This window comes from Centropristis striata, chromosome 5, assembly GCF_030273125.1.
Source record: "Centropristis striata isolate RG_2023a ecotype Rhode Island chromosome 5, C.striata_1.0, whole genome shotgun sequence".
NCBI classification, from domain to species: Eukaryota; Metazoa; Chordata; class Actinopteri; order Perciformes; family Serranidae; genus Centropristis; species Centropristis striata.
In genome coordinates this window covers 18,279,110-18,305,804 of record NC_081521.1, presented here as the reverse complement: position 1 = coordinate 18,305,804, position 26,695 = coordinate 18,279,110, and the positions used below count along the sequence as shown (strand labels likewise).

General features: G+C 40.0%; 1 protein-coding gene across 4 annotated transcripts in view; it reads right to left on the bottom strand.

Annotated features, from left to right (window-relative positions):
• cpne5a (copine Va) overlaps nucleotides 1–26,695 on the bottom strand; it is a 126,013-nt gene that overhangs the window by 39,931 nt on the left and 59,387 nt on the right. For 2 of the 4 annotated variants that reach the window (XM_059332464.1, XM_059332463.1), the window contains 6 exons: nucleotides 18,153–18,216; nucleotides 11,433–11,536; nucleotides 11,085–11,189; nucleotides 7,937–8,008; nucleotides 1,846–1,887; nucleotides 1,568–1,643 (listed from right to left, as the gene is read on the bottom strand). In XM_059332464.1, the coding sequence (XP_059188447.1) occupies nucleotides 1,568–1,643; nucleotides 1,846–1,887; nucleotides 7,937–8,008; nucleotides 11,085–11,189; nucleotides 11,433–11,536; nucleotides 18,153–18,216 (463 nt within the window). The remainder of the gene's footprint in view (nucleotides 1–1,567; nucleotides 1,644–1,845; nucleotides 1,888–7,936; nucleotides 8,009–11,084; nucleotides 11,190–11,432; nucleotides 11,537–18,152; nucleotides 18,217–26,695) is intronic. The other 2 variants (XM_059332465.1, XM_059332466.1) reach the window with 1 other exon arrangement.

Sequence of the window (26,695 nt, the reverse complement as noted above, 5' to 3'; positions counted from 1 at the left end):
GAACTTTACTCCAGCTTCTGTTGCGTTCTCTTGGAACTTGTTCGCTGTCTGTCGATTTGTGTGTGTGTGTGTGTGTGTGTATATATATATATATATGGAAAAAATATTAAACCACCCTTGAATTTCAGTGAAGAGTCGGGTCTTCAGTCTCTTCTTAAAGATTGAGAGGAAGAGTTTCGGAAGAGTCTAGTTTGAGACGTAGAGCCCGTCAGCGGCGGAGGAGCCAGACGCCTTTCACTCGAAGAATAAATAAATGCTTATTATGTCCTATTAGTAATGCTGGTAGGCTAATTTAGACTAAGTAGGCTGTTTTATCTTCATTGTAAGGCTCAAAATAAGACACATTTTCTCTTTTTTTTGGCCAATACTGGCTCCATTCTTAGTAAAGGTTGCAGACCCCTGATTAGGTCGACTGCAAGCTACAACATGTCATAAAATTATCAATAACCACAATATTTATAGTGTAGTAGAACTTCCCCGGACACATAAATTAGATATTCTTGGTAGAAGCTGCTACACAACTGTTGTTTTGAGAAAATCATGTTGTAGCTCGCAGTCTACTTTACCAACTTCAAGAAGTAGCTTTATTCTCCACATTTCAACTTTTTTCTCAACATTATACACGGTCACCCATAAAGTTGGAATAATTTTGTTTTCGGACACAATCCTCTGTTAACTGTGGACAAATATAATGATAACAACAAAAATAGCAGAGTTTAATTCAAGAGCTGATATCTAGACATTTTCCATGGTTTCCTTGATAATAACCAAAATTGTTAACAATAAAACCATGGAAAATGTCTAGATATCAGCTCTTAAATTAAATTCTTAACAGCTATTTTTGTTGTTATCATTATATTTGTCCAACCAAATGTACCTTTAGTTGTACCAGGCATTAAAATGAACAAGAAATTGTAGAAAACAAGGATGGTCTAATAATTTTTTCCATGACTGTATATCTAATGCTCACAAGCTCAGATTCAGTTTTTTTAATTCTGCAGAATGAATGGAGGACACATGACAGAATGGTCTCATAAATTCATGGCTCAGATACAGATATTCTCGTGCATTGAAGGTTCCTAAAGCAGAACAAGAATGGATCTATTCATGGTCAGCCTGTCCTGTGAAGTATTCTGTTTATGCTGAGCAACAGTTAGAGAGAGAAGAGAAGATGACTTCATTAATCCCACAATGGGGAAATTCAACCATCCTTTTTTACACACAAGTGAACACACCATGCAAGGAGCAGTGGGCAGCACATTACTGCGCCCAGGGAGCTCTGCAGGGGGTTAGGTGCCTTGCTCAAGGGCACTTCAGTCCTAGATCTGTCAATACCGGGATTTGAACCAGCGACTCTCCAATTACAAGCCCGATTCCTAACCTCTAGGCCACGGACTGCCCTTTTTTTTTTTTTTTTCTTACCTGCTGTATATGATACGCAGAGCTGTGATGTTAAACATGTTTTAAACAGGTCAACTCTTCCTTCTACATCAGTGTTTCAGCGTCTCTGCTCTGAAGCTGAACAGAGCAGGTGACAGCAGCATCGACTGTCTTTATCTTCACTCACCTCATAGACGTTTAGCTGGCTCTGACCTCGACACAGCTCTTTGTAGCTGGTGGTGAATTCACCGATGAAATCGTGGCTGGAGGGAAAAAACAGAGAAAAACTGAATGTTCATTCAGACAGAGCAGGTTTAACCCTGAGAGGCAGAAGAAAAGCAGCTGGAGGAATTACACCAGATGCGCAGATGGAATCTAATAATCAATGTTAGTCACAGAAAGAAAAGCCAGTGAGTGGAAAAGGTTGTGAATGTGATGAAACTGGAGCTTTAGTTAGTGCATTACCTCCCGTCTCTGTCCCAGTCATACACCTCCACTTTGATTGTCCTGTAAAACACGTTAAGAGAGGAAAAGGTTCATGCAACGTGTGAGCTCGATGTCCTTGAGGTGAAACTTCACAAAGAGCATTTCTGAAATGACACAGCAAAAAAAAAAAGTTATTGAAGCTCATGAGTTGTTCGTGAAGGTTGAATTAAATCAATCAAAGAGGGACTGCTCTGTGTTCTGCATGCAAGAGATACATTAGCTAACGCAAATGTAAGACTAGAAATCCACACGGCTTAGTTTCTGTCAGTCTTTTGCATCCAGAAAAGAAAAAAGAAAAAAAGAAGCCGGATGGTAAACTGCCATTAAGGGGTGTTGATGAATTGTTTATTTTTCTCACAGAGGAGAGGGTTTGAGCTGGATAGAGCTGCCATTACTGCCCTATAAAGCCTGAATGCACTAACTACATTTTTGGTCGAAATTGAGTTGTAACTAAAAATGAACTCCTCTCTGTCTGTTTTATCTTGTGACAAATTTTTAGATTTCAATTTTGCTTTAATTCAGAGAAATAATGATAGAAAAATTGCAGTAACTACAAAAACCAAGTTAAAACTAAAGCAGATGGCAGTAATTGCACTTACTGTGGTCTGATTTGTGTATATATATATATATATATATATATATATATACAAATTTAAAAATCTAACCAAAACAGACTGTGATACAGTGTAGCCTTGTATTTCTTCATTATGTTGAATAGTGTTTACTTGATAGGGAAATTATTATATAGATGGCGATTGAGTAAAATAGTGAGATAAAATGATATTAAGACTAAAATATAACATTACTTTATAATATTAAGTTTAAAAAAATGTTATTCACTGAAAACAAAATATAAAAGCTGAAAGAAGAAAACAACATTGTAGTTACTCTGTTTTTGCATGACTATTAGATCATTTTTACAAATGAATCTTCATGATTTTAAGCATAAAAATTACATCATCAATACATGTAGACATAAGTGTTATATAACTTACCTACCTATAACCCATTTGGCTGGCCAGTTAAAAATGTTAAAGCAGTTTTTCTCAGTTTTACTCTTTGTGTATTTACTGCAGTTAGGCTTTGTAGGGCAGAATAGTTTGGGTAAATCATTTCCCTGCACACGCCAAAGATAGAAAACTAACCTCCTGGGTGTGTTTTGCAAGTTCTCAAAATAAGTCGAGAAGGCGAGAAACCGAATAAATGAGCCTGATATAATTCAGTGAGATGAGGAGAGCGCTTCCTCTTTCCTTCTTTATCTGAAGCAGAGATCAGCGATCATCTCCTGACCTGGACTCATTCTGTCTGCACTGAACAGATTTCCCTCCTGTAACTATGATCTACTATCACATATCTACTATGTGAGATCCATGCAGTGCAGAGAGAGATAAGGCGTCATTTTCTGACTTTAAACACTAAAAATGACTCATAACACAGACAGATTATGGGATTTCAGAGTCAAAGTCAGAGAACAATAAAATCTTCTTTGTACTCTGATGTGTTTCTCCACTCAGGGCAGAAGATTCCCCAGCGATGCGCTGGTCAACATCAATTTTCTCTAATGTAATTTTCTTGCAGCTAACAATGAGGGCCATGAGCAGCACGACAAGATGATCAAATCTGCAGAGAGTTAGTTACTGGATCAATCTTATCTCGGCTCCTGCACCTACTGCATGTGGGAATGGGAGAGATGTAATAAAGCCAGGTGTTTACTGCAGCTGTGATTGATTCACATGATGCAGAAAAGACGTGACTCGAAAGAGGAAGTGAAAGAAATATGAAGAGCAAAGCATGGAGCATCAGCTGACCTGGGACATTCTGTCTCCTCTCACTCTGTCAGTGCTCTCCTTGAGTTTTGCCTCCTGTGTGCATGTGTATTTGTCCTTTTTCTAGTTTTTTTTTGTGGTAGAAAAATGTATCAGTTATCATCCTGTTTTTTCCAAAGTGGAATTACCTTGGCCAGGGAGGTCATGTTTTCAGTTCTGTTTGTTGTTTTCATGAAACTTGGTGAAGGCTGCAGCACCGGTCAGGTAAGAACACAGAACATTTTGTAGGTAAACTAAATCCTAGTAATAATACATGCATCTTTCTGTTTTATTACCATTACAGGATACCATCTCCTAATCGAAGGCATTCTTTTAATCAATCACTTTCTCCTCTGTGTCGGACATGTAAGACTGCAATAGAAACCTTAACTTATTGTCTATGATTGCAGAAACACTGCTCTGACATTTGGTGTGAAATGGGAAAAATATATGTTGAAGGTTGGTATAAGTGTTGCAATGAACTTTTTGTTCATAAATCCAGCTTTTGGTGCGCAGACCAGTCTGGAGAGTTGGCTGCAGGATTCCTTGTTGCAGAGGGAGATCTCTGCAGGAGGTGAGTACGGTGGCCCTGAAGTGCAAAACACACCAGCAATTCATACAACACGCCAGCAATTCACACAACACGCCAACAATTCGCCACAACGCGCCAGCATTTCACCAAAACGCGCCAGCATTTCACCACAACACACCAGCAATTCATCAAACCGGGAAGGGTAGGTACATATTGGACACTGATCCTCCTCCTGATTGGTTCCTGCCGTCATTCACTTCTCCATAGTAAAACCAGTCGCCCATGTAGTGCACCCGTATTGTGATATTTATGGTAAATTCATTGAGCCGGTCCAGAGCGAGCTGACATTAAGGATAAACACTTTGCTGTCATTTGTTCTCACTTTGCAGTATAAAACTCTTACCTGCAGAGAGGAGATGAAGTGTTAACTTTACACGGACACTCCACGTGATATAATCAAATTGCGTCGCGCCGAAAATATATTTGTTGTGTCGGCGAAATTCACAATACAATGCCCTTGTATATTCATTCATTCATTCATAATGCCTCTCTGCTTATCCGGGCTGGAGCCGCGGGGGGCTGGAGCCGATCCCAGCTGACGTTGGGTGAGAAGCGGGGTACACCCTGAGCAGGAGCTGCTGAACTGGCGACCCTCTTGCTGTGAGGCAAGAGTGCTAACCACCACACCACCGTGTAGCCCAGTAAATATTACATTACATTAAAAAATTATCTGTTTCCAATCAATAATTCCAGTCTAACACCGGAGGACCTTTGGTATCTTCTCACTCACAAACTCACAGAACGTGTCACTGTGGAATATCAGAATAAAATGCCCTTTGATATTTACTGTACAGTAATTATCCAAGTGCATTTTATTATTAATTTCGCTGACACAACAAATACATTTTCAGCGCGATGCAATTTGATTATATCACGTGGAGTGTCGTTGTAAAGTTAACACTTCATCTCCTCTCTGCAGGTAAGAGTTTGATACTTTAAAGTGAAAAAGAATGACAGCAAAGTGTTTATCCTTCATGTCAGCTCGCTCTGGACCGGCTCAATGAATTTACCATAAATATCACAATACGGGCGCACTACATGGGCGACTGGTTTTACTATGGAGAAGTGAATGACGGCAGGAACCAATCAGGAGGACGATCAGTGTCCAATATGTACCTACCCTTCCCGGTTTGATGAATTACTGGCGTGTTTTGGTGAAATGCTGGCGTGTTGTGTGAATTGCTGGCGTGTTGTGTGAATTGCTGGTGTGTTTTGCACTTCAGGGCCACCGTAGGTGAGGGAGGAGGCTCGGACCTCCTCGGAGGAGATGGTGTCGGGAGAGTGGGGGAGAAAGTCTTGGGTTTTTTGAGGATGACATTTGTCGGGATTCCCACGAGATGGGAGTCAAAGTTTTATTAATCCCGTGAATAAAAATCAACGGGAGCGGGCAGGACCGGGAACGTCATTAATAGATGATGATTTTCAGCCGTGTTAAACAACCAAAAGAACAGACGCGTCCATTTTTGTTGTCATCTTTCAGTGAGCCAACAACAATGGAGGGAGGTGGAGGTGGAGGCGATGAAGCCGGGAAGCGTGAGCTTCAAAGTAAAGTGAGGAACAATGATCCGTCGGTGAGACATTTAATAAGTTTATGCCTCCTTCGTGGAGTTATCCCAGTTAGCCCTAAGTTTCTGGACAGTGTTTTCTTGCAAATGGGCAAATATTCACACACGCCGAAGAAGGTTGTGCTTTTGTTTATTTGCATAATCTTAAATAGGTTGAAAATCTGCCTGTTCTGCTGTTGTCATCCTACATTCCCTCAACAACAAGAAAGGTTACTTTAAAGTTTAAACCTATATGCACTTTTTATTTGTTTACACCAAACTGTAAGGTATTGTGAAATGTGAAATTGAAAGGTAATGCCTTTTTATACGCACTAAGCTTAAGTTTCTGGAGAGACTGATATGTCAGTATTGTTTTTATTCATTATATGTATAATCTTAAGAACTTTGAGGTATGTATATTTTTGAAGACATGCCTTTTACTTATTTTGCCTTTTTTATATGCAAGTTGATTGAGGACCTTGACTTGCATAGTGCAGTCAAGGTAAACATACTGTACTTAAATGTTGCTTTAAAGGAAACCAAATAAAAATGCAACATTTTTGGGTTCATTCAACTAAGATGGACATAAATGGACAAAAACATTACTCTAACAAAAACACAAAATCCATTGACTTACCTAATGACTAACTTATTAATAAAAATAAAAAAAAACGGCGTGGGATGGGAGTGGGATTGGAGTGGGAGTAATTTTGAGTGGGCGTGGGAGTCATTCTACAGGAGTGAGACGGGATGGGATTTTTTTTTTTTACTCCGGCCTGGGATTGGGATGGAATGGGATTTTTTCTCTGGGAGTGGGATGGGACGGGAGTAAAAATCCACTCCCGTGTCATGCTCTAGTTCCCGTACAGGTACTTTAGTAGCGGCTAACCAACGGAGTTCGACTTTGACAACAGACCGACGTGGCAAGCAGTGTTGCCAACTTATGGGCTTTGTCGCTATTCAGATCCCTCTAGTGACTCTTTTTCAAAACAGCGACTAGCGCCAAATCTAGCGACTTTTCTGGTGACTTTTGGAGACTCGTTACTCTTCTTAACGAGTAGCAGGCGCTGTCCTAAAGCACTCACAAGCGGCCCAGTCCTCCTGCAGCAGTCTCTTCCAGCTGCAGTCAGAGCATTTACATTTAGTCATTTAGCAGACGCTTTTATCCAAAGCGACTTACAGGAAGAAAAAAGCAAACAATCAAGGTATACTGCAGTAAGAGCCATTAGTGCAGCAATAAGTGCTAGTGACCATTCTTTAAGGAGTAGAATTATCGTGTGGTGCTAGGAAAAGAGCAGGAGATGTTAACTCCTCAGCGTCCAGTAAATGAATCACGCATGCGTGAAATCAACGCTCAGTAGCGGCTTTAGGTCACTATTGGTGAAGTTGGGTGGATCTTGGTTGGATCCTCCTTCCAAAGTCATACCTATAGCGGTTCACTAGAGGGAAAAGTACCTAATGGAAATGCGCCTATAGGTCTCCTGACCAATGAACTGATCACACCTCTGTAGGGGTCCAAAACGCCAGGCATTCTGTGAAGAGAGAGGGAGGTTTCTTGCCAGAGAACCCAAATGGAGTCCCAGATGCCTTTTTGAGAATTGTATTAGAAATGCTGCTGCATTTTAATCAGTTCAAATCCCCAAATAAACCCAAGGTCCACATGTGGAAGATCCCAACGTAAGGTTGTATTTGAGCTGTTTCCTCTGGAATACCTCACTAATATCGTGCATAACAAAATTAGCTATACAGTTTGTTTGAAAATGCTTTTTCATGTCTTTTGTTATTATTGTAGTTGTCTAAAATAAAATTAAAACTCTGATTGCAGGATATAACAGAACAAGTTTAAACCAGTTTTTACTATTTTATTGAAACTGAAACCTCTCCCCCCTTCCTCTACTGTGTATCTGCTGATTTAGGTTGTTTGTATCAGTGTATTAACCTCTTAATCACCTTCAGTTTCTCCTTGAATGTGATTAATATGTAATATTTGTATATAAGCGATGATTGATGCTCATGCATATTGATACATAATCATAATATAAAAGAAAGTTGACTGTATTAATACAATACAGCATTTATGTGATGTTGGAATAATTGGAAAATTAGTTTAGAAATGTTTAGTAGCTCACCTGATCCATTTTCTTTGCTCTTCATTGTCACACAAATTTTGGAAACAGCTATCAACGTCTTTTTCTAAAGCTCTGCAATAAAGTACAACACATCTTCTTTGTAGCATCCAGATTGTTTCCACATAACACCTTAAAGCTCTCTGACACGGCGAGGCTGGGAGAGTTACCCCTCTGAACCCCAACTAGCGGCCCCGAAAACTCACATCGCATTTTCTAAATGCTGTGCTTGTGTTGTCAAATTGATGTTGTTTTCTTAATTTGCTTGTGTTTTGTGTATTTGCATGTGTTTTCTTACGTTGCAGCGCTGTGAGCTCTCAGGGCCACCGTACTTTTTACATTTTACTCACTGTTTTCCTTGTATTTTACTGCAATATATAAAATCTCTATAAATCTATAAGTCCTGCAGCTCTATGGAAGCAGCACAATCATGGCTAGAAATGGGAACAACTCAAACATGTCTTTGTGCAGAATAACACATTTAGAAAAAGAAAAAACACATGGTGAATTTCTCTGATAATATTTTAAAAAGTGTAATAAAATAAAATGTATATATACAACATTTTTCAACTGTCATGAATATTGGGAGAAAAAAATGTGCAGAATATAATGTTCAACAGGATCTAGTTATTCCAAAAGGTTTAATTGTGACATATAGAATAAAGTGATTTTGACAGAAATATCCCAATTTTAAGTTTAGTTTTTTATTACTTTTTCTAACAGAAATGTTCATAACCTATGATCCATTCAAGGACTGTCGAATTCCAATGATAATGTCTGTTTTTAACTGTTTATTTCTGCAATAAATGGTGGATTTTTGGGTGATCTTAAGAAAACATACTTTTGAGTGGTGGGGTTCAGAGGGTTAATGCAGCAGTGACCTTTGTGGAGGTCTGTGCTCTCTGAGTGCTCGTTATTATTATTCATATGCAGATATCAGTTTATAGAGATTATATTATGTATAAAGTACGACGGGCTGTGCAATTCAAACACTGCACATACGGTGGGTCAACATCAGGCCAACTGCAAATTATAATTTAGGCATAATTTAAAACTTGACTTGCAGAATCAAAAGGCTGAAAGCTGCAGCTGCCCCAGTGTGAAGCTGTTGGAAATGGAACACGTCAAAAAGGCAAACTGTAGATATTTCACAGGAAACGTCAGGGGGGACCCCGAAAATCGCTGCTAGATTTATCTCGCCGTCAAAAATCCTCAAAGGGAATCGGGCATCTTTCATGCTTCCACTCCATCTGTCTGACCCAATTAGCTTCAGCAGGCAGGTGAGCAGAGACGGATCGAAGAGAAGAACCTCAGTTGACACCCAGCGTGGTGGAGAGGGCGAGGTCTGACATGTTCTCTGACCGCCTCTGCACACTTTCATGCCTAAACACACACACACACACACACACACACACACACACACACACACACCCCGCAGGGCTCCCAGCCACATGTCAACATCTGCAGAACGACGAGTAACACCACTCTATCTCTCCTTCTCACTATCCTTCTCTCAAGCAAGAATAAGCAACTCTATTCTCCTCCTACTGTCTGATGAATCTCCCATTCATTTTCTAAAATTATCACTTTCTCTCTAATTAAAATAGTGTCATATTGTTGAAATTTAAAAAGTGGAAATAACACATTATATAGATCCATTACACACACAATGAAATGTGTCATGTCTTAATTTATTTAATTTCTTCTAATTATAATGATTATGGCTTACATTTCTAGTCTAGTCTAAAAATGTGAATATTACAAAAGACCAATTTTAAAAAGTATGTTTAATATGGAAATGTTGGCCTCTGAAAAGTATGTCCATCTATATGACTCAATACTTGGTTGGGGCTATTTGACTTGAACTACTAGAAATGGCCTTTTCCATCACATTCTAACGTATTGAGATGCACCTGTACACTGACTTCAAGTGGGCTGCTCTTACTGAAAAAATCCCCTTAAATTCCCCTCAGAACAAATTAAAAACCAGCCACCAGTCAAGTCGCCTGTAAACATCCGTAGAATGACGAGTAACGCCACTCTACCTCTCATTCTCACTTTCTTTCTCTTTAGGCGAGGCCTTTTGCTCTGCAGAGATTCAGATTCAGAGTTGCAGGAGTTTATTCTCAAACAAGAATAAGACCAGAGACGATTCTCCTGAACATCAACTAAAAATGTAACATTTTGTAACTCTGATCTCCTCCTACTGTCTGGTGAAACTCCCTCTAATTTTCTAAAATGATCCCTCTCTCTGTCGTTGTTTATATTGTTTAAACTTGGTGCTCTACATGATATCATTTGAGCTGGTTTTACTGAAAAAATCGGCTAAATTTCCCCTCAGAACTAATTTAAATCAGCCGACGAGTAACGCCACACTATCTCACATTCTCACTATCTTTCTCTATTCCTTACTTTCCTGCTCCTCCGGTGTCCTGCCAGGTCTTTTGCTTGGGAGAGATTCAGATTCAGAGTTAGAGGAATTTATTCCCAAACAAGAATAAGACCAGAGATGATTCTTCGGAACATCAACTAAAAATTTTACGTTTTGCAACTGTAATCTCCTCCTACTGTCTGATGAATCTCCCGCTAATCTTCTAAAATTATCACTTTATCTATTTATAATAACTTGGTGCAATACAGCTACATGGTCTCATGTTGGCTGCTTTTACTGATAAATCCCCTAAAATTCCCCTCAGAACAAATTTAAACCAGCCACCAGTCAAGTCAGCCAGTTAACATCTATAGAACAACGAGTAACACCACTCTACATCTCCTTCTCACTATCTTATCTGTATTTTTTACTCTCCTGCCAAAACTCTCCCTGCTCCTCAGGTGTCCTGCGAGGCCTTTTGCTCTGTAGAGATTCAGATAAGATAAGAGACGCCTCTGGAGCAGCCAATCAGAAAGGTAAAAAGCTCTGAGATGCCGGGTCGTGGGCGAATCAATAAACAGCCAGGTGAGATAGCAGGCAGTCACAGCTAGGTGTGCTCTCTATTACAGCTGCTGGAAATCGATGGTGTCTAAATTTGATGCACCCAAAACCATTTTGCAACAAGTACACAGCATATTGAAACGCGGCGCCGCTTTGATTTCCTCACTCCATCTGGGAAAGTGTGCAGAACACTTTATTGCACATAATCATCAATCTTACCTGTCATAGTCCCCGTTGCAGAGCGCTCTGACAGGGATGGAGAAGGGCTGCCACACAGGGTTCAGCGTGTTCTTCACCACTTCAGTCTTGTGACAGATAGTGAACCTGGAGATGCAGGTCGACAGGGATTTAAAATCCTAAAAGAGACACATCTCTAAAAAACTGAGCTGTGCTTTGCTTGGAAAGCATGTCTGCATGAATCTGTCTCTGCTGCTGAGTTCAAGGGATTTCAATCTCACTCCCTCGACCTTGCTTCACTTCCTCTTTGATCCCCACGCCCTCCCACCTGTCTTTGATAGGCTCAAATGAAACATCCCGCAGAGACGCAGAAGCAAGAGACAAACTCACGTGCCGTCCTCGTTGCTTCTGTAGAAGACCATGAAGGGGTCCGACTTGCCAAAGAAGTCCTTTTTATCTAGTTTGTTGGCACAGAACTGCATGGTGGCGTAATCCTGCAGACACAAAGGAGAAAGAGAGGAGAGTCACAGAAATGAAGAGACAAAAAATAAAGTAGAGGGCATTGTAAATCCATGCTTCTGCCTCTGTTTGCCTCCCGTTGTTTGTTTATACATGCTTTGTGCCAAGATATAAAAGCACTGAAGCACCAAATAAAAGCAAAGTGCTGACTGAATCCTAATAGCAGCGGAGTGAACCCAGCCAGTGGGCGCTCATTTCCAAAACCTGCAAATGCATTCATTAGCATTTCTTTATTATGCAACTCCTGCATAACAACAGTGGATGGGATAAGGGGTGTCAAATTGAAAATACCTTGTTGTGCTGAATATAATGATAGTAACAGTATGAGAGAGCATGCAGAGGCTCAGAGATGGATTCTGAAACATATGGAGGATGGGGGGAGGGGTGGGGGGGCTGTGTACAAAAAGGATGTGAAGGGTGTGAGTGCGGCTAATGATACATTAGAAAGGCTGGTATTACCATAATTATACTCATTTAGGCAGCATTTCAATGTGCGCTGCCATTACAAGGACAATGAACATGCCCAATAATGCACCTTGGTTCCAGATATTCTCCCAGTGGTCAAGATATCAGTCTCCACTGTGTGATAATGAGGCAGACTGGACAGGTATATCAGAAGAAACTCTCAGCTTTTATCTCACATGAGACAAGATTTGCAATTCGAGTGTCTAATCATCATATTTTAAAGAGCGAGATGTGACACCAAAAGACACTCGGAGCCTTCAGCCAGCAGAGACAAGCTGCTTCCACCCCGCTGCTCTCTCTCTCTCTCTGCAGGTTATTGGCTTTGAAGTGCAGCTCTGAGGTCTGAATCAGCGTGGTGCTGGGCCGGGCCGCCATCTATCGCTCTGACCCACATCAGTATGGAGCGCCCTGCCTCTGACCCGCCTCTCACTGACCCCATCACACCACTTTAAGCCTGGACGAGGACCAGACCAGCTGAGAGGCAGATGGATGCCACTACATAGATACTTAGTAAAATAACTGGAAACTGAGCCAGTGTGATTATCGCTGTGGTTTCTAATTATAGTGAATGTTTCCAAAAAACAAAAATTAGCTGATTAAACCTGGAGATGGGAACAGTTGCCATGTTGCCACTGGCAACAATTTCTTGGCCTTGAGCTTCCACCCACTTTTTAACCCTCTGAACCCAAAAGACCGCCAGAAATACACTGTTCACTGTTAGAAGAAACTTTTTGAATTTGAGCTTTCCAACAGTCTTTGAAAAGATCATAGGTTACAAAAGTTTCAGTTAGATAAAGTGACCAAAACAATGCTTAAAATGTTGATATTTCTGTCAGAATTACTTCATTCTACATTTAAAATGTGGCCAAAAATAAAGTATTCCCGTTAAAAACATTAAATTCTGCTCCTCAGAGACACTGTGAAGACATGATTGATTCTGCTGAGACCAACGGTCACGTGACAAAGATTCACTGAAAATTTGTTTACACAGAGCAGAGAGGAAAGGACAGGAGAGGCTGTTTACACAGAGCAGAGAGGAGAGGACAGGAGAGACTGTTTACACAGATCAGAGAGGAGAGGACAGGAGAGGTTGGAAACATGACAATACTTAATATGTACTATATGTGGAGACACAATTCATTTTTTACCAATATCCATGACACTTGTGGACACTTGGAAAATTGCTTTATATATAAATTTAAATTTTTCAAATTAAAAAAAAATGTTTTCAGAGAAATTCAACTTGTGGTTTCTTTTTTAATGATTTCTGTCATTTTACTGTGTTATTCTGCACAAAGTCATGTTTGAGTTGTTCCCACTTCTAGCCATGATTGTGCTGATTCCATAGAGCTGCAGGACTCATAGATTTATACAGATTTTATATATTGCAGTGAAATACAAGGACAGAGAGAGTAAAATTTTAAAATGAGAGAAAAACGCTGAAAAACACCCTGAAACTTCAAAAGGTGACAAAAAAACAACATGTTTTCAGTTTCAGCAACAAAAAGCTGATGCCTGGTTTCCACCCTTACTTTTAAAATTTCTCTCCTCTGTCATTTCCAGTTATTATCTGTATTTCTACCGATTCTGCAGTACAGGTAGAGAGCAATTTCTCCAGTTTGTGTAGGTGGACACGGACTAACCAAGTTACAGAGCCGTCCTCTGTGTCAGGCTCCTCACTGATCGAGTGGCTTCTATCTCATCTTCTGTGTTCCCACTGTGGCTTGTTTTGCAGATTTAAAGTTTGCTTAGGTCACTTATCCGAGCCCTTAAAAATAGAAGCATCCTATATCTGTCCTGCTTAAACTCGGACACGGCTGCTACAACACTATCATGGCAACGCAGGGCCCCGAGTCTTCATTAGGCACAGATAACACAGACCCACTTTGGTGCCGAGCAGTGTTCTCTCATTAAGTGGGGAAAAAAGGCAGAACATTCATTTCAGCCAGCGAGGTTTAAAAGCAGCAGGGGAATACTGAGCGCAGCCTGCATCCTCCTTCCCATTTCTCTGCTCCACCAAGATATCGCTGCATGGGGCGGAGCGAGGCACACTGCCGCTGTCACAAAGTGGGACTTGCAGCCAGCGTTTCAGAGCCAAAGTGATGCTACAGATGCTTGTGACCTCCTCAGGATAAACAGACTGCACTGAATCACCAAATGAATCATGAGCCAAAGGATTATAGGAATCTCAAATTAACACATTTTCTTTTGTATAGTATTCTTCACGCATCGAGTGTTTGTCTATTCTCACTGTAAGCCTCGGGAGAAGTTTTTTATATACACAGAAAAGAAAAGAAAAGAACAGGGAATGAAGAAGCCACAGTGATAAACTAAAGAATATTTGCCTGAAGGAAGAACACCATACTATCCACAACATCACTAGATAATTGGGCTGAATGTTTTTAGTTCCAGCAGCAACCTGCAGAGCTGAAACTGAAGCCTGCAGTTCCTCAACTGGCCACTTGAGGCTGGCTCCAAACGCGAGTCAGTCCCCATAGATCTCAATGTCTAAAGCCTGGTGCAAAAAAATGGCTATGATTTATATCGCTGACAAATGTGAGGGGGTGCACTTACATATATCTCAGTCGTTTAGATTACATTAAAGCATAAAGTCATAGAGATCTCTAGGAATTCCTGAAATCTATGTTTTCTTTAGAAGATCGCCAAAAATACAGTTTATCTTAGAAAGAAACTGTAAAAACAGGCATTACCATCAAAATTTGAACTTTCCGAAAGTCCTTGAATGGATTATAGGTTATTAAAGTTTCCGTTAGAACAATGCCGTAGCAAAAAAATTGCCGTCAGATGATGCGTTGCGACACCTGGGCAGGTGTGCACCCATCAGGAGTGATTCTGATTTGCGCTCCTTGTTGATTATGATCCTTGACAGACAGCTGGTCGAACTGAACAACCGTTTTCAGAGTGACTCTAATGGAATAATGAAGGCTGCTGCCTCCCTGCTGCCTGCGTCTGGCGTGTTTTGCCAGCTGGACGCATTGCGTGCGTCGAGCTGGCATTATGGACTTCGTTTGGAGGCCTCTGAACTCACTGTGTTCAACTCATCAGGCGTAAAGTGGACGGGGGACATCAGTTCCCGTCCCTTATTGAAGTCTTGGATTCATGTGACAAAGATGTTTTTCCCAACATGAACGGTTTACTGCGTATTCTGCCTGTTACAAGTTGCTCTGTGGAGCGCCTGTTTTCGGTTGTGAACAGGATTAAATCCACCAGCAGAGCTACAATGCTCACAGAGAGACTTAACAGCATTTCGTTGCTCATGTTTGAAAAAGAGCTCGCGGAGAAACTGGACTCAGGTGAGCGCAATACCGTTGTGTCCTTTACTCTGCTGCTAAGCCCAATGTGTTCACATGGTTAAATAGTTTTTTTGATCATGTGTAATGTGGATACGTTATGGCTCCGTGCATGAGTACGCGCATGAATGTTATATTTCACTATGTTCATCTCATTGGGCACGCAATGTCTCTGTTTGTATGTCTTTGTGGTGTTATTTTGAGAACACAAAGTGTGCTTTTTCTATGACTTTGTTATTGATTTATTTGAGAGCACGTCACACGTGAATGTTTAGACCTGCTGTGAACTAACTGTTGACTATTACTGATGAGAATGTGTGGATATTTTGTTGTTGTTGTTCTCTTAATAATGTTGTATTCGAGAGACACATTCTTTTGAATGTTTGTGGAGATGTAATACTCTGTTGAAAATACATTTGGCACACCCAGTATTGCTGGTGCACACCCAGTGTCTTTTTTCTGGCTACGCCAGTGTGTTAGAAAAAGTGACCAAAACAAATCTTATTCTACATGTGTCATTTAAAATAAAGCGTTTGCACTAACCAGATCTTGTTAAAAACATTAAATTCTGCTCCTCAGAGACACTGTGAAGACATGATTGATTCTGCTGAGACCAACGGTCACGTGACAAATATTCACTGAAAATCTGTTTACACAGAGCAGAGTGGAGAGGACAGGAGAGGCTGTTTACACAGAGCAGAGAGGAGAGGACAGGAGAGGCTGTTTACACAGAGCAGAGAGGAGAGGACAGGAGAGGCTGGAAACATGACAATACTTAATATGTAACATATACAATATGTGGAGAAAACTGTTTTTTATCCAATATTTGTGACATAAATTCCAATTAGAGTGCAATTAAAAAAAAAATAAAAACATGGAGAAATTCAACTAGCTTTTTTTCTTTTTTACGATTTCTGTGACTCTGATTATTCTACACAGAAGTGATGTTTGAGTTTTTCCCACTTCTAGCCATGATTGTGCTGATCCATAGAGCTGCAGGACTTATAGATTTATATAGATTTTATATATTGCAGAGAAATACAAGGACACAGTGAGGAAAATGTAAAAAGAGCAAAAAACACACAGAAACTTATATATAAATATAATTTAAAAGTTGCAGGTACTGCTGAAAATGTCAACAGAAAAACAAATAAGTCTGCAGATTTTATAAATCCCTGTGATTCAAATCAACTCCCAGTCGTCTGTCTGACGTCACAGTGATTTGATCTGTTGGAATGATGGTTGTGATGAATGGTAAACAGGTCTACAGCTGAGAGAAATAGAAGAACTGTAGTTATCTTTCTGAACAGGCAGGAATAAATAAAACTCTCTCTGTGGTAAACTTGGGTCATATGTTAAGTGTTGTCAGATGCACTGTCAGAGCCAGCCGTGCTCAGCGTGTCCTGTGTGCCAGAGTTAACGACAGCCAAGAGGAAGCCTTTGATCCATACCGAGGCTGCTGCTCTGTATAATGATACCTGGCGAATCCAGCAGCAAGGTGAGAGCCAGCCCTCTCCGTTAACAGGCCCTGCACAACTTTCCCAGTCCGCTCCCACTCTGCTGTTTTTTAGATTCCCCAAACAAGAGTTGCAGTGTTTACCTCAGGCGAAGCAGCAACTCAGCTGCCTCCATTTATTGGTCACAGGTGGATTATAGAATAAACACCAACCAGATGGATGGTAGCGATTCCAAACAGCTATAATTCACAGCTGTGTGGCTGCTACTGACAGCTGATTATCCAGCTATAATATTTTTCTCGGTTTCCTCTGCTCAGACACAAGGTTTTCCCATTCAGGGTCAAGTTCTGAGTAAACAGAGCAGCTTTGGAGTGACATGTCAAGTCTGTGAGACTCTAATTGAGTCTGGGAGAAAAGGAAACGGTCATTTGTAGCAGTAACGATCATTTGCATTTATATTACAAAACGGCTTCTTGAAGTGGTGCTTTGCAGTGATTATGCTTTCTTCTCTGGGTGCAGATCCTCCGCACCTGATGACTCACAGCAGCCCTCCAATGACGCTGCTAGCTCCCATCCAGCGAGAGCCGAATCAGTAATGGTTATCATGGCAGGTTTATTATCAGCACGGCTTATCTGTCGCCCTCTAATCGAGGACTGTTTATTTGTCAGAAAATAAATGGCGCTATTACTTCTCAAAGTCACACACAACTACTGTGAACCAGGTGCAGTTTCCTCATCAACATGTTTCCATTAAATGCTTACAAGCATTAGGATATCGTAAAACATGCAGGCAGTAGTTTCAGCTCGATGGCTCGCTTTACAGCCTCTGAGGGCGGCCGGTTGTTCTGGCCAATAAGTCGTGCTGCTTTGCTGCTCTGGCAGCAGTATAATGTGATTATTTACTATCTTCATTTAGCAGTGCAGAGAGAAAGCCAATGAGCATTAGTGGACGCAGGTTATTAATGCAGATTCATGGATTAACACACCACACATCGGAGCAAAAGTCTGTTTTAGTGATTCGAATTAAGGCGAGCTCATTAAATAGCCATTCAGACTCGCAGCAGATTCAGTGTGTACACAGTTTCCACATGACAAACACAGTCGCAAAGAGACGTGGCGGATCCTGCTGCTTTAATGGGCCAGTTATGACACAATATATCTCACTGAAGCCAGCGCTATTAAACAAGCTGCTCCACTTCAGCAGGTTTGTGAGCGTCTGACATGCACGCTGAACCGTCGGCTGCAGTCGATGTGTTCGGCTGCTGGAGCGTTGTTAAAGGGCCCAATTCAAATCAAATCAGTGAACATTGCAAAACATTTATTATGAAGCCTACATAGTAAGAAGATTACAGACTTACTCTGCAGTTTCCCAGCTCCTCAGCCGACAGGATAATGGTCCCACATTTTTTCCCAGGTATGCCTCTGTGAAAACAAACGGAAATCATTCACACTTATGACAAAAACGCCTCACAGCACAACAGCCAAGAACAGCTCAATATCTGTGTTTGTGGCATTGAAAGAGAGCTGAAATTCATTCAATGTGCAACACCGCACACAGTGAAAGTCTAAAACTCTTGATGGTGGATGGAGGTAAAGATTTTAGCCGAGTTGTTTTAGCAGCAGAAATAACCCATCGCAAGCCCAGTTATCTCGTTAAAGAGGGCTTTAATACACCTGAGGATGGATGATTACTGAACGGACCGAACAGGCTCAGGCCTTCACCAACCACAGAGACATGCAAAATAAATCCAAAGAGACACAGATGGTAACAAAATGACACAAAACGGCAAAAAACAACAAATAAAGATTTTAAAAAATGACTACTAACAAACATAAAACAGCCAAAAAAACTAACAAAAGACAAAAACTGACAACAAAACCACCAAGAAAATGGAAACAAAGAAACATAAAATGACAACAGACACAAAACAACCACACATAAAAGTACCAAAAAAAATGCAGTCCAAAGAGACTCAAATGGCAACAAAGAGAAATAAAAAGACACAAAATGACAAAAATGGCAACAAAATTACACAAAATTACAAAGAAAACAACCAGAAAAGACACAAAAAGACAACAAAAGGACAAAAAACAAACTACCAAAAGACACAAAATTACTTACAATTGAGATGAAAAAAAATTACCACTAAGAGACGAAAAATGAACAAATAGGACACAAAATGATGACCAAGAGACCTAAAACAACAACAAAAAAACACAAGACACACACGGAGATGCAAAATAAATCAAAAGAGACAGAAATGGCAACACAATTGCAAAAAAATTACACAGAAAACAACCAAAGTACACAAGATTACTAGAAATAAAGACAATAATGATAAAATGACTGCAGAGACTCTAAGTAGACATTAAACAGACAATAAACGACCAAAAGACAGCAAATAAATATGTAAAACCATAAAGTCTGTGTCACAGTCCTACTAAGTCTCACCATCTGTCCATACAGAACTCACTTAATAAAGCAATCACCTGATTATAGTTAGATAATAACATGATAACATGAATACTTTCCCCTTAAGGCTGATAATACATTATGTTTAATCCTGTAATGTATTGCAGAATGTGACAGTCTGACAGCACGAATGAGACATTATGTTGTTTCACCTGCAACTGAATCAAACACAAGTTATAAATACTTCAGTCTCTTTATTAGAATGTGGAGGAAAACTGCTGTGATACAGTGAGGCTGTGCAGCTCCGCAGGTCTGCAGTTGTTTACCGCTGATGATGAAGACGTATCACAGCACAGAGAGGATCTGTGTGTGTGTGTGTGTGTGTGTGTGTGTGTGTGTGTGTGTGTGTGTGTGTGTGTGTGTTTCTTCAGTAGCTTGCAAACCCAACGGCGCCAACAGAAATAGAGACAGAGATGCTCTGGAGTTGGCCCTAAATGTTTTTTGGCTGTATTTTTTGAAGCGGAACAAAATGAGATTTTCTTTTTTCCAATCTCTCTCCGACTCTGTGCATCCAGTGAAGCTGCTCGAGGACGAGGAGCCCATTCCACCCAGCACAGAGCAGGACGGCATATCTGCTCTCCCATCACACGGGAGCACTCCAGCTGCTGACTCTCCTGTCATCTTTACGGATAAAGAAGGAAATTACACGGGAGTCCTGCTGTGGCCTGAGCCGGAGAGCAATCATTAGAAGGTCAGACTACTGCAGATCCTCATCAAGCTGTGACAGTTGATCTGACTGGCAGTAATACTGGATGCTAAATGGGAGGCCGCCTTCCACTGCAGCAGCAGCAGCTTTTATTATTTACAAGGAAATTGTGCACATACAGTAGTTGGTATGCCAGGGGACCTATTAGGAGATAAAGCGTGGTTTCCTCCTGCTTATCTGCTCATGTTTGTAGTGTTTTTAAGAGATATGGAGCAGGGTGCTTCCATTAACCTCTACTGGCCTTTCGCAGGTTTCCCACCCACATAATACATTCACTTTAAAGCTCCATAACAGCAACTGCAGCTTCTGTCTGTGTATCAACTTTGATCAATATCTTAATATAAATCCACTGACCAACAGCATCCGGCTGAAGTGCTGCACACACACACCTCTCTGAGCTGCACACACACTTGCCTGAGCTGGAGAGTGCCGAGCTTTAATGAGGCGAAATGTAAAAAGAAGCCGTCACACTGAGAGATGGAAGGCTCACTTTATTCTCAGGGCTGAAGTACCTGAGGAGCAGATGATTACTGAACAGACCTAATGGGCTCAGGCTCTCAGCTGCAAAATGAGTCCAGTGACACAAATGGCAACTAAAGGACACCAAATGACCATGAAGAATCATAAAACAACGAATAAAGATTTAAAAAATGAAAAAAGAGAGAAAAAACAGCCCAAAAACAACAATAAAAGACACGTATAGGCTACAAAGAGACAAAAAAAACAAAAAAACTAAAAAGAGTTTTAAAAAATCACAAGAAAACACAAAAACTAAAACAAAGAGACAAAAAGGGCAACAAAAAGATACAAAATGACAAAAAAGAGAAAAATAACAACCAATACACACAAAAGGCCTCCAAACAATCATAAAAACTGGGAAAAAAGACCAAAAAAGATACAAACTAAAAAGACACAGACTACAATAATCACAAAAGAACCATTGAACATAAGACATGACTACAAAGAGACAAAAAAACTGACAAATTGACACAAAACCTCCACAAAAAAGACACAAAAGGATGACAAAGACAAAAAATTACAGAAAACCCCCCACAAATGGCGACCTAAAGACGCAAAATGATGACAGACAAAAAAAGACACAAAAAAATTAACTACAAAGAATCACAAAAGAACAATTGTAGATAAAAATGACTTTAAAGAAATTTTTTTTTACAAACAACACAAAATGACACAAAAAAACGACAGAAAAAAGACACAAAATGACTACAAAGAATCACAAATCAGCCAAAAACACAGATAGACTACAGGTCTGTGTATCAGCTTTGATCAGTATGTGAATATGAATCAACCTGTTCTACAGTTTGAAGCTTTAATGAGGCGAAATGTTAAAGAAGCCATCACACTCAGAGGGCCGGCTCTATCTCCAGGCTCCATGGAGACCCATCTCAAGGTGAATTAACCGACCTTGAATTATTGATGTTTCGCCGAGCGGTTTGACGACGCCCTCAAAGAGCCAGTAAACCCTGCCGATCCTCAGGTCACCGCAGCGACCAGCACTGCTCTCTAACTGAGGAATGAGATCCAGTGATTGGTAGAATATCAGCTGCAGCTCTGATCTGTGCTGCAGGTAGCAAAAGGGCAACGGTCTTTTAAATCAGGCATGAATTATTGAGCGCGGCATTCTCTCTGACAACGACTAGTTAACTCAAAGTGCAAGCGCTGAATGGATAAATACAGGTTCTGCCATTTATCTATGGCACAAGAGTTCATTTTTATTGCCCAGACTGACAGTTTTTCTGTGGTTCTAACAGCCTCTGCACTGAAATGTGACGGCTGGTGATATGAAGGGTCCTGCATCGAGAGGCCTCATTCACTCAGCACTCATTTACCGAAGCTTCCTCAGTGGGAAAACGCTTTGATGATGAAATTATGTGAAATGTTTCTGTGGCGGCCGTCCTTTCTGTACACCGTGTGTGTGAACGAGGAGCTAACGGGCTTTAATCAGCCAGTCGTGTAAATGTGTGTCATATTTGTCTCCACTGGTTCTGCTGCTGCTCAAACATTTGAATATTCAGATTACAACAGTCAAACACCATGAGGGTGTTTTGTGATGTTTAACAGGCAGGCGATCCCCAGCTTATCAACTCATGTCAACAAAACGATGTGACAGGTTACATCATCAAGCATCTACACACAGAATCATAGAAAACATGCATATCTGAGTCTCTTTCTATAGATATTTTCTGTGTGTTATGGTATCTTCTGGTCCAGAAGTTAAGTCATGTCTTCTCTCAGAAGCCAAGAGCCCTAATTATGCTGCCTTCTTTTAGTAGTGTCAAAAGACAACAAAGAGCCAAGAAATGACTAAAACACACACACAAAAATAATACAAAAAACACAAAAAAAGGCAACAAAAAGACACAATATGATGACAAAGAGACAACAAAAGCAACAAAATGACACAAAATGACAAGAAAGAGACAAAAAAAGCAACAAAATGACACAAAATGACAAGAAAGAGACAAGAAAGGCAACAAAAAGATACAAAATGACAACAAAAAGACGAAGAAGGCAACAAAATGACAACAAAGACACAAAAAGGCAACAAAATGACAACAGATAGACAAAAAGGCATCAAAAAGACAAAATGGCAAAAACGAGACAAGAAAGGTGACAAAATGACAACAAAGAGACAAAAAAAGCATCAGGTACAAGATACAAAATGACTACAAAGAGAAAAAGAACAACCAAAACACACAAAAGGACTCCAAACAATCACAAAAACAAGGTAAAAAAAACAACCAAAAAAGACACAAAGTGACGTCGAGACAAAAACGCAAAACAACCAATAAAGTTAAAAAAAATACTACAAAGAGACAAAAAACAACCAAAAAACACACAAAGAATTACTACAAAGAATCACAAACGAACCACTGAAGATAAGAAATGACTACAAAGAGACAAAATAAATAACAAAAGACACAAAATGTCACAAAAAACAACCAAAAAATACACCAAAGGATGACAAAGACACACAAACATCCAAATTAAATAACAGAAGACACCAAAAGTGATAAAAAATGACATAAAATGACTTCAAGGAGACAAAAAAAACACAAAATTACAACAAAGAATCACAAAACAGCCAGATAGACTACAAGGAAACATGCAGTTCAATGCTCCATAAAAGCAACTGCAGCGACTGTCTGTGACATATTACATGTTTAAGACAACTCTAAGTGTATTTAAAGCATAAAAACAATAAACTATTATATTACATTTCTTCTCATTAGGTAGTAAAGAACAGACGATTTTGCAGAAGCATCTGAATTCAGCGGGCGGAGTGAAGACAAGTGAAGAGAGTTTTGATAAGGTGGTCCTCGTTCAGAAAAGACTGATGAGAGCCTTTTATCGTCAGTGGCTTCTGTGCTTCCAGTGAATGATTAATGTGATATAATAAAGGCATTAAGGCCTGCAGCATGAGAGCAGTGCAGGTGAGCAGTGGCTGCACTCACCACATACCGAGCAGCTGTGAGAGTTAATAGCATTTTCCATAATTAACACCGTCACTTACAAACTTCCCTCTGGCTGTGAAGAGGCGTTTGTTCCCGGCCGATCCGGAGCCGGCCTGTGATGTGAGCTAATATCTACAGTCAGCTGAGCATCATGTGAGCAGGCCGACCTCCTCGGCTGTCCCCGCCATTCAACACAAACCCAAAAGATCAAACAGAACCTCGGAAGGAAAACAAACAAGCAGAGACAGAAATGAAACCGGGTGGCTTCCTTTACACAGAGAGAAATGAAAAGGAAGAAGAGTCGTCACGCAGCACAAAGTTAGCCACAGCCGCCCTGACAGATCCGCTGTTTGATCAGCTGAACGGACGGAGATCAAGCAGCATATTTCAGCATCACTACAATTACTCGGCCACCGCTGTTCCACAGAATACCAATGAGAAGATATCTTCTCCTCAAGGAAAAACACATCCAAACGGAAAGGATCAGGGCAGGTAGGAGGGAAAATAATGAGAGGAGGAGGGTAAAAAATTAATTGTGCACTTCAAGAAAAAAGCTGAAATACACAGTCGCTTCTGAAGTTGGAATAGAATATTTTTTACCTGTTTCCATGAAATGATGATGTGATTTATAATCTTCTCAAAACTGTATTAATCAATCTCTCCCAAACATATCACATCAACATGAAACCACATTTAACAGAGGATTGTGTCTGAAAAAAAGATTATTCCAACTTTATGGGCGGCCATGTTCAACGTTAAGAAAAAAGTTGAAATGTGGAGAATAAAGCCACTTCTTGAAGTTGGTAAAGTAGACTGCGAGCTACAACCTGATTCTACTCAATACATCTAATAAATTACATAAAAGGTGATTTTCCCAAAAAAATAGTTGTAGCAGCTACTACCAAGAATATCTCATTTATGTGTTGGGGGATTTAAGTTCTACTGCACCATAAATATTGTGGTTATTGATCATTTTATGACAGGTTGTAGTTTGCAGTCGACCTAGGAGCCATATTGGCAAAAAAAGAGAGAAAAAAATCTTATTTTGAGCCTTAGAATGAAGATAAAACAGCTTACTAAGTCTAAATTAGCCTACCAGCATTACTAATAGGACATAATAAGCATCTATTTATTCTTCGAGTGAAAGGCGTCTGGCTCCTCCGACGCTGAAGGGCTCTCCGTCTCAAACTAGACTCTTCCGAAACTCTGTCAGATCTGCTGAATTCCTCTCAATCTTTAAGAAGTGACTGAAGAACTCTTTATTGAACACCTTTACACATAATTGACACACTTAATAATAAATAATTGAATTAAAAACAAAAAAACAACTGTTCGCACTATCCTCACGCACTACTTTAAACCACTTACATCCCAATAGGACTCTACTAAACCCATGGCTCTTACTCTTGTGTTGTTTCTTGACTTCAGCTTTGCTTGTGTTGTATTTACTCTCATTTGTACGTCACTTTGGAGATTGTATGATTTTGTTTTGTATGATTTTTGAGGACCTGAGTGCGAATGAGATGCTGAAAACTGAAGAAATATCTCAGGAGATTTGGAATCGAAAGCTAACCTCTCGAGGGAAACTCAAAACCAGACTTGAAGTTGGCGAAATGCAGAGGTTATAGCGCCAGGCTGTAGACTTTCATAAACTATGAATCACAATTCAAAAACATTTCTTTAATGGTGTATAAAAGCTACACATTTATATTGCTAATAGGAATGGTGATGTTGGACGGTATTTGGAAAGGTGGGAAAGGTTTATTGAAGTGGAAGGCTGGCATTTAACTTAACCCTTTTTTATTTTCTCTTAGGTTTTCAAGAAACATACTGATATACTGTATGTTTTATGTGGTAATTATGTTTGATGTTTGTTTGTGTCTTGTTTAGTTTTGATGTGTTAAGGTTCTTGTTTATTAATGTGGTTTTATTCATTTATTTGGGTTGGTTTTGTGATTTTGTTGTTGTTGCGTTTTTTTTTTTGTTTTTTTTTCTATCTGTGTTTGTCCATTGGTGATTTGTGTTGTGTTTTGTCTAAATTAATAAAAAATAAAAAAATAAAAAAGCTACAAATTTACAATCATAGAATACAAATTGCTTTTGGTCTATGCCACAGATAAATGAAATGAATAATTTTTGTCACAGCCACAGGGAGCAACTGCAGGTTGCTGACCCCTGACCTGTTCAGATAGACGCTGTTTCTCTGAAACAGTATTCCTCTGATGACTCACTGACACGGGGACATCTGTGAAGATCTTTACAGCTTCACCAACACAAAAAACTAACAGAAGAATCAAAATGACACCAAAAGTGACCAAAAAAAGACCAAAAAGCACACAAAATGAATAGAGAATCACAAAAGAACCACCGAAATAGTTAATTGACTGCAATGAGACAAAAAAACAAACAAAAGCCACAAAATTACACCTCCGCCAAAAAAACACACAAAAGGATGACAAAGAGACGCAAACATCCAAAAGAAATAACAGAAGACACCAAAATTGATTAAAAAGCCACAAAAAAATTACAAAAAAAAAAACCACAAATGGAAACCTAAAGACACAAAATGACTATGAACAATTAAAAAACAACCAATAAAGAGACAAAAAAATTCCCAAAAAATGACACAAAAATGAAGACAGAGACAAAAAACACAAAAAATTACTACAAAGAATCACAAAAATGTTCAACTTAAAAAAACCCTCCATCTCTCATTATGTTGTTCTCCTACCAGGCCCTGATGCTCTCCCGTACATTCGAGTCTTGTATTTCTCTAAAAAACAAGCAGCAGAGATCATTGCGGGTGACATATTATATCATGGATATTCAGACTCGATGCATGGCCTCTATAATTTCCCATCTAGAGGCAGTTGCTGTCGTGAAATGGTGATTCACAATGCAGCTATTCTCCATTACCCATCAGTGGAGGTGGGGCGGGTGGAGGTCTGTGAGATTAAAGTCCGAGGAGGGAGAAGGAAGCAATTGTTGATGCCGTTCACATTTGGTCATTAGGATGAGGAATGGTCTTGATATTTAACAACGTGGCAACGTGTCACGCATATCAGAGTGGGGGGAGGGAGATCCGCCCGACACGGGGAGTGAGTCAGGGCCCAACAAGAAGCAGAAGAAAATGAATATATTCTCACTGAAGCTGTTGCAGGGTGGCTCTCCATATTTTCCTGCAGCAGCATGAGAAGAATCGTGCCATGAAGAGTGTTACCACCTCTCCATCAGATGACAAGCTGA